This window comes from Chinchilla lanigera, unplaced genomic scaffold (genome assembly GCF_000276665.1).
Source record: "Chinchilla lanigera isolate Chin_1 unplaced genomic scaffold, ChiLan1.0 scaffold00110, whole genome shotgun sequence".
Lineage (NCBI taxonomy): Eukaryota > Metazoa > Chordata > Mammalia > Rodentia > Chinchillidae > Chinchilla > Chinchilla lanigera.
The window spans coordinates 868,993-878,393 of NW_004955511.1; the positions used below are offsets into that span (position 1 = coordinate 868,993).

At 35.2% G+C, this 9,401-nt stretch overlaps 1 protein-coding gene across 1 annotated transcript; it reads right to left on the reverse strand.

Moving 5' to 3' along the window:
• Positions 1 to 3,789: 3,789 nt before the first annotated feature.
• On the reverse strand, positions 3,790 to 4,746 carry LOC102009973 (olfactory receptor 10AG1-like). Its single transcript, XM_005408215.1, has one exon. The coding sequence runs from the start codon at positions 4,744 to 4,746 to the stop codon at positions 3,790 to 3,792; it is 957 nt and encodes a 318-aa protein (XP_005408272.1).
• Between the last annotated feature and the right edge of the window lie 4,655 nt (positions 4,747 to 9,401).

Consider the following 9,401-nt stretch of genomic DNA (forward strand, 5'->3'; position numbering starts at 1 on the left):
TACAAACTCACATTTTCTTCAAACAAATTATTTGATGGTAATTTGCTCAGCACCATTATGACATCCTTATTCCTCAGACTGTATATCATGGGGTTAAACCTGGGAATCATCATAGCACAGAAAACAGAAAGCACCCGGTCAGTTCCTGTGCAACAGCTTGACTTAGAAAAAAAAAAAAAAAAAAACCAAGGGGCTGGGGATTTAGCTCAGCAGCACAGCGCCTGCCTGGCAAGTGTGAGGTTGTGAGTTCGATTCCTGGTACCAGGCAAAACACCAAAAAAAAAATAAATAAATAAATTACAAAAAACAAAAACAGCTTGAATTAGGTCTTAAATACATAATAATGGCTGATCCAAAGAGTAAGACCAGAAGCTTACAAGTATTCCATCTTGAGATCCATAGAACTATGAAACACTAAATTAAAATATGAGACACTGGCACTGATATTTCGATTTCATCATATCCCTCCCCTCTATACTGCCCAAATCACACTGTCCTTTTCTTCAACCAATAACTGATGGCAAATAACCTCCAAATACAATATTCCCAGCGTCTATGTCAGGAAGTGCTATTATATTATAAAGTTTTTGCCTTAACTCCTTCCTCAAAAGTGCTCTCAGGAAAACACTATATAAAAAACATGTATAATAATCTATTTCTATGTTCATGCAGAAGAAAGCCTTGATCTAGGTTATTTGCAGTGCCCTTTCCACCTGTAATACTGTGTTTTTTGAGAAAAGATTCTACTTCCATGTAGACCCATCCTCAGTACACCTGGGAGTTTTAAACATAAATCACTTTATTTTTATGCAAAAAGGTTGTGTCACATCTCTAGTGGGCTTTTTTCTCTTTCTTTCATTTATTAAAATATGGAATCAGTGAAAATGATGCAAGGTGTATAATGATAGAATGAATCTGAGAGGAACAAAAACCTGTAAATGCAGAGCTTTTAACTGGTCTTTTATTCTAATTTGAAATTTTATATACACATTATTATTTTTTATTGTCTTTTTGAGACACTATGAAGTTCAGGCTGATCTTGAATTTACTTTGTAGCCCAGGATGGCCTTGAACTCACAACAATCCTCCTGCCTCAGCTTCCCGAATGCTAGGATTACAGGTGTGCACCATTATGCCAGGCTTATATACACATTACTGTACTGCACACATAGCTTCATTAATGTTCAAGCACAGAAAAATCAGAGCATCAGTGCAATAATATGACTTTTTAAAAGAATAGTTGAAATGAAAATACTCAAAATATCTGACATTGGTGAAGGTGTAGAAAACCAAGCACCTTGGCATTAGAAAGAGGACTGGTAATTGGCTTCTGAAAACTAAATCACATATCTATCCTCACTGCATAGACAAAGCCTTAGGATTTCATTTTCCATTTACAGATAAGGTCCATGCAGAAAAACTTCAAGACATGTACAAAATTATCCATGGCTAATAGACACCATCCCCAATACTGCCACACTCTATAATTTCAGTGAACAATATTATTATTCTCTTCTGTGTACTGGCTGGAATGGCCCAATGCAGTGATCCTTCTAATCAGTTTCACTTTTACTAAGGAAAATATGTAACAAATGTAAATCGTGTATGTGTATATATTCAAACAAGTTTAACATGTACATACAGATATAAACTTTAAATTTGTTAAAGTTTATTTGGGAAACAGAACTCAACAGATGATTCTCAAAAGGAGTCATACAAATGACTGACAGATATATGAAAAATTGAGTATCATGAATCAGAGAAACACATATCAATACTGCAGTGAGACAATGCCTCACTTCTGGAAGTATTATAGCTACCAAAAAAGCCAAAAGCAATTGCTGATGTAGATAAAAGAGAGCCTTGTATGCTATTGGAAGAAGTGTAAAGTAGTCCAGCTGTATTGGAACTTACTCATAGCATTAAATATGAATCTACCATAAGATCCAGAAATCCTATTGCTGAATATATTTTCAAAGCAAATGATAGCAATATATCCAAAAGACTTCAGCAGTCCCGTGTTTAGTGCAATGTTATTCACAAAATCCAGAAGCCAACAAAATTCACAAAAGCTACATCAATGGTTGGTGCCATTTGGAACAAACCAAATGTCCCTCAACTGATGGATAGTCAAAACATGGCACACACATGCAATAAAACCCTACTCAGCCAAAAATAACATCCCTTCATATGGGCTAGCAAGTGTGGACCCAGTGGGTTTCATGTTTATTAAAATGAGTCAAGTGCAGAAAGGCAATGAGCATAATGTACTTCATTGTGGAATCAAATAGAAGTTGATCCCATAGAATTTAGGAGAAATTGCCAGTACAGTGGTGTTACAAAGGCTGGGGAGAGAAGGAGCATGGACGAGAGAACGTAGGTATGAGTCACACTTCAATATGAGCAAGAATTCTGGTGTGGGGAGAAGAATACCCATACCCAACAACAATGGGCTACATTTCAAAAAACAGAAAGAGAGGATTTTGAATGAATTCATCATCAAGAAATAATTAAAGTTTGAGCAGTTAAGGTACCTAGTCCTATTTAAACATTTTACTATGTAAATGTACACGAAAAATTATGTAAAACTTAATTAGTGTGGGCAATATGTGTTTCATGCCTTAATTAAATGGTAAATTAGAGATTAATGAAAAGCTGTGCATTGTTTGGTATCTATACTCCACATGGTTTACAACAAATGCTTTTAAGTGTGTCTATTCTCTGCATATTGTCTACTTTATCATCTCCCCAATGCCTCAGCCCCACACGCCTTCTCCTCGCTGCTCCTCTGATTGACTTTTTAGAAGACACATACAGCCTGCGTGAGAGCACACCGCATGCCCCTGTCTGCCTGGCTTGTGTCATTTTGTACAATATAGCCCGGGGTCTTCTACATTGCACCAGTTACTGGATTTCCTTCCTTGGGAGGTTAAAATGAGTTCAACTGTGGAGAAAACACATTTTTTTATCCAATAAGTTTTTAATGGGTCATAAGTTCAATTCACATCTTGACTACTGTGAACTATACTTCAGTTAACATCGCAGAGCAGGTATTTTTCAACATGTGGATTTTATTTCCTTTGGACATGTAACAGTTATGGCAATTCCGGAATCACATTACAATTCTACTTGTTTTTGAGGGAGTGTCGTATTGTTTCTGAGACAATTAGTCTAATTCATTAATACCTGAGTGAGAACATGCTTCATTCTGTCTCTTGGTATTCTCACCAACACAGTCTTCACATTTGATATTAATCATTCTAATAGGAGTGAATTGAGTGCTTTTAGTTGGTTCTTCTCTTATGATTAGTGATGTCTTATATTTTTTCATATATTTTTTGTTTCCTCTTTACCATGGTCTACTCATGTCTTCCCAATTTTTAATGACACTATTTCCTGCTTATTGAGTCACATGAGTTCCCTATATATATTTGACATGAACCCCTTAAAATATATGGATTGCATATATATTCCACATTTTATGTCTTCACTATATTGATCATTTTACAATTGTGAGCAAAAACACTGTTACACCTTCACATAATACTCATAGTATTCATGTAGAATATGGGATGTACATTAAGTTTCATTCATAAGGAAATATGTTCTTTGACAAAGGAATATTAAAAGAAAGATAATTTGTGTAGGACATATCCAAGCACAGTAAATTTCCTGCTAGTATTCACAAATAACACAGATATCATAAGCTCAAAGTGATTAATGTCTCAAATGGAAAATGTAAAGAAATAATGACTGTATCAAAAGAAGATAAAATAATTCTAAAAACACTCAGGTCACAGCATTTTTAGCTAGGAACAACCTTCTCAGGGCAGCAATCACGTCCTTGTTCCGGAGGCTGTATATCATGGAGTTGAGCATGGGCGTCACGATAGTGTAGAAAAGAGACAGCAGCTTGTCGGTTCCTGCAGAATGGCTGGATTTGGGCCTGAAATATGTCATGGCAGCAGATCCAAAAAACAGAACCACAACCAGCAGGTGGGAAGAGCAGGTGGAGAAGGCCTTGGCCCGTCCCTTGGCTGTGGGCAGCCTCAGAATGGTGGAAATGATTTTGCTGTAAGAGGCTAGTGTCAGAATGCAGGGGACAGCAACCACCAACATTGCTACCACATAGACAGACGCCTCATGAGCAGATGTGTCCCCGCAGGCCAGCTTGAGAATCGGGGGGATGTCACAGAAGAAGTGCTCAATTTGGTTGGAATTACAGAAAGGCAGGGAGAATATCAGCCACGTTTGCCCTATCTGCACTGGGATCCCCCCGAGCCAGGAGCCAGCGGCCAGCTGAGCGCACCTCTTTGGGTTCATGAGCAGAGCATAGTGCAGAGGGTTGCAGATGGCCACGTAGCGGTCGTAGGACATCACGGCCAGCAGGAAACACTCAGTGGCTCCAAGGACGAGGAAGAAGCACAGCTGTGTGGCACAAGCAACCCTAGAAATAGTTCTCCTCTGAGTCCAGAGGTTGAACAACATCCTGGGAAGAGTGACTGAGACATAACAGATTTCCAAAGAAGAAAAAATTGCCAGAAAAAAATACATGGGTCTGTGGAGGGCAGGGTCCAGCCTTATTATTAGGATTATGAAGCTGTTTCCAATGAGGACAGCCAAGTACATGACGGCGAACAGCCCAGACAGAAAGCCCCGGAGGTTTGGAAGGTCCGAGAATCCCAGCAGGACAAAATGCCCCGCTGTAGAAACATTGCCTTGTGCATTTATCTCTTCCTGTTGCATCTGTCAGAAGAATGTAGCCAGAAGGTGAAGTTTTTTCCCTCTGCCTAGCTTTTCTTTGTTTATATATAAAACAAGGATGGTGTGTTTCTAAATTTCTCAATTCTCTGTAAGATGAAAACGTAAGACTTTCATGTGCTGTGGACTTTTAGTGAAGAATGCTTTTGCTTACCAGGTGTATGTATAAGGAAAATTTTAGTGTACTTTTCTTCTAAAGTATCTCTCCTATGCTTGTTTCTGAGGAGAAAAGATGTCAGTTCAAATTTTCCTATCACTTCAGGTTCACTTACAGCAATGTTTCCATTCTATTTCTTGTTTTCTTACTATTTTTTTGATTCACCACTTAAAGATTAATTACATTGCATAAAAATATTTTCACATATTTAAAATAACTTAGGGAAGAATATATCTAGTTACTATAAATTATAGTGAGTTGTGATAAGGTATTCCTAAAGACATGTTAGCCATGATGTTCTGAATGTATAAGTTATTTTATTACTTAAAAATTGATCAACTAACTTCCACATATTATAACATGATATTTAATATTTAAAAGTTTTCACTACAGTGTAAGGCCTATGAAATTCAAAGTCACAAATCTAATTCAGACTTTATACTCTAAGCTACTTTAAAATTCTTGCAAATAATTAGAGTGGGATTAAAAAATATTAAGATCACCTTCTTATGCAGAGAAACTCAAGTGTAAAGAAACAGTCCGTTATTCCATAATCCAGTTCTTAGAAGTTGCAGATCTTTGCTCTCAACACAGCCCTAGGTGTAAGAGGGACACCAACTACTTCATCTCTGCGATATTTCCTTACGTCATCCAGATTCTCACTGATGACGTCCTCACTGCTGTTTTCTACAGAGCTCATTTATTTATTCAGTCTGTTCCAATGTATGTGTTTGTGTATGATCCCACATAAGTTTGTTAGCATATTATAATTCATTTATATTATGTTGTTTTCGTCTCTCTACATTTGTTAGAGTTTCTTAGCATATATACTGTGTACACTTTCTCTGTAATGTGTAGTGTATTTGATTCCACCAATATTGAATTGCTGACTGCTAGTGTAATTTTGAATGAACCTAGTGCTTTGCTCTTGGATACCTAGTGCTTTGCTCTTGGATACCTTGTATATGTGTGCGCATTTGTGTGTATGTGTAAGTGTGTGTGTTTGTGTGGGAAGTGGCTATGTAGAACTCACCATGTATTTTTGGCTTTGGCTTTGATTTTTAATTTTTAGTTTAATCTGTGCGTGTTTTGTGGGACATAAAGATTAGGGTCATCATGGAGAGGTTGTAGAAGTTGGCGTAAGTCATCCACTCTTGCAGAAACAACCTCTCCCATTATTGTACTTACTCAGTATAACGTTTCCATTTTGATTTTAACTAGCCTAAACACAAAGCAACCAACTCACCACAGACAGCAAGCACAGACTGACCGTGTGGTAAGAGGATTAACAGGGAGTGGTGGATTTCAGCTTCAGTGAATAGAGAGAAATGAAGAAGGAGCTGCAGTCCATGCCAAACTGGGTCATCCTGAGATGTTTCTTTGATTCGTAATAGAAATAATATGTAGTAATTGTTAGCCCATCTATAATTTCAAATATTAAAATGCAGGGATTTTTAAGGCTTCTTCCATAATTATGCAGTTACACAAATTAGAATTATTATTTTAGTATGTAAAAATGTTTTAACTTAAACTGCAAGGTAGAGACAATTATATGAGAGGTATGATTTCAAGGCTTTGAATCTGTACAATAGTACTTTTTTTTCTAACTACAGTATGGTGAAATTGGAAACATATATACTCCTATATAATGACATCTAGAATTAAGAAATGGACAATGATGGAAACATGATTGAATCATCATCTATTGGAGAATAGCATGTGTATTATAGCCTACATTTGTTTAAAGATCCATTGCTCTCTGAGATTTATATTTTCTTTTTCATTTTCCTTGCATCTTCCCTTTCTATAAGGCTTGTTCCTACCAATAAGGTGTACTGTATGCTATTCCCCTCTAATCAAGTAGGAGTATACATTTACAAAGGAAATTACAACAGCTTCTAAAACAGATAACAATAATTAAAAAGAAACTAGAGCAGACTCGCTCATCTACTGAAATCTTATTTTTCTATATTTTGATAGTAGGGCCTCAAATTTCTATTTGTAAAATGTAACAGCAATTTTAGGGATATTTGATGAAGCTATCCATGTAAAACAATATATAACATAATAAATGTTATTACTGAAAACTATCTAAACTGCACTTATATTCTTTTTTTTATGGTTTTTTTCTGGTACTGGGAATTGAACTCACGACCTCATGCTTGCCAGGCAGGTGTTGTGCCGCTGAGCTATTCTAAACATGTTCCTGTCAAGTGTGTGCTCCAAACCTCCAGAATTTTCACTGTTTTCTCTCACTTTCAAAAACATTTAGAAATTTATATTCCATTGTACAAAAAAAAGTAGATGATGAATGTACAAATGGAACTTTTGTTTTAATTAAAAGCTTCATATTTATTTTCCTTACATCTCATATAAAACAGTGGCTTACTTTGCTGTAGATACTTTTATACTAAGGAAAGCATCCATCACCACCGTGAATATAGAGCTTATAATCTGATTGTTCATGAAATTAAATTGAAGGGATGGAATAAAATTAGCTATTGGTACATGCATTTCAAAAAGATTCAGCTTTGCTGGCTAAGTCCTCCAAATATAAAATGAGAACCTGTCAGTATTTCTCTAAAATTTTGTGCTCGTTTATCATGGGTACTAACTCTTAAGAAGCAAGGGCAATGTCGATAGAAGTGTGATGCTTCAGTAATGTCCATTAAACACTTCTGCTCCTGTGTTATAGGCACTCGAGTCTGAAAAGGTAATATGTTCACATCTATTCATGCAAAATATTTAAATGTGTGATTCATGTATTATAGTCATTTAATTAATATAACCCATAGAGGAAGATTGTACAGATGATAATAATCTTTAGTATATTAGCTTTTTAGATTAAAAATGATCTTACATTTTGGTCTCAGTGTGTCCAACAATATCAAATATCATATCTGTTTTGAGATAAAAATTTCGACGATGAAGGATTTCTTTTTAACATTTTTTTCTGTAATTTCATCTTTTGGCTAATGTTAAAAAATGAAAACTCTTGTAAAAACGAATTTGACATTTGTCAAATGTATTTCAGCCTTATATATTTGCAATTAGGTTAATTATAATGCTTACCTTTACTGATAAAAGACAGACAGTGATAAATAAGTTTGATTTTTCATTAAATTTAAGATCTGCCTTTACTTGTAGCAGAGCATAACCTCCTTCTGTTGTACAGTCTATTTCCAGAGCAGTGCTCTTTAAGTAGGAAATCTTCTGTACCCTGGGGGTACATGCTTTCCCATGTCACGTTCTAACTCAAGGAAACTGTTCATGCTGCCACTCAAGTAATAGTGTAATAAGCCAAAATGTTTTTCATCTACCACTCTCTATAATCTCTCTCTATTTTTCTGTGGTCATTAAAAAAATAAGCACAAAGTATTAAAAAAATGTGTAACTCCATATTACACATGATACAAATTAAGGTGTTCTAAGAGAAAGTGAAAGGTACAAATGTAATTATTAGCTAAACTGCTATGTATCCAACCAAATTTCTCCATTCTTCATCAATTTCCTTCAGTAGCTGCAACCTAGAATTTCAAATGGCTGCAGCTTGGGTTTTTGATCAAGCACTTCCTTGGACTGATGATAAAGCAATAAAATGGTTTCTGGTAACCTTCCCAGACACCCCACACAAACACACATAGACTCACACTCAAAAAAATACAATGCAAATGAACATTAGGTACAGCTGCAACAGCCTGGGATACGCGTACAAATAAAAGATTAATGATTACATAAATGAAAAACTGCATTTTAGAAACCTACATCATCATCACATTCATGTATAAAAATTACCACTTATAAAGGTTATATATCTACCTACCACTTTTGAATGATGTTACGATTAATTTGTTCTAATTCTAGATATTAAAGTATATGTGCAATATTAATTTTGTGTTGATTTGCATTTTAATAATTGTCAATGTTGATAAGCATATTTGATGTGATTATTTAATTCATATGTAACCATTTATTAAAATAAGTATGCCTATCACATATTTTAGTCTTTGAGGTATTTTAGTAAGTCTATTTCTTCTGAAGCTGTTCTGTTCAGAGATCTTCAATAATTCCACACATATTTACTTTGATGGATATGTGATTTGCTAAAATTTTATTGACTCTATAGCTGTATTTTCATTCTGTGAAGAATATTAACACAGAATAACATGATTTTATACTGATGAAATCAAATTCATGTTTGATTTTGTAGGTTGTGCTTTTAGTGATACATTAATGAGGTATCTGTGTCTCGGGTGACAAATACTTATTCTCATATTGTCTTCCAACAACTGTACACTTTCACATTCTAACATTACATCAGTGACACATCTTTGAGTCTCTTTTTTTTTTTAAATTTTAAAGATAAAAGGAGGGAAACATTAACAGACATGCAACATTTTACAACATATCACAAGCACAGTACAGACAACACAGAGTTACAAACAAAGTGGTAGGGAATTAACAATGGTTGTTGTATTACATA

What these genes read in the sequence shown, in the direction of transcription:
- LOC102009973 (XM_005408215.1), bottom strand. Translation starts at nt 4,746, where the DNA reads ATGCAACAGGAAGAGATAAATGCACAAGGCAATGTTTCTACAGCGGGG.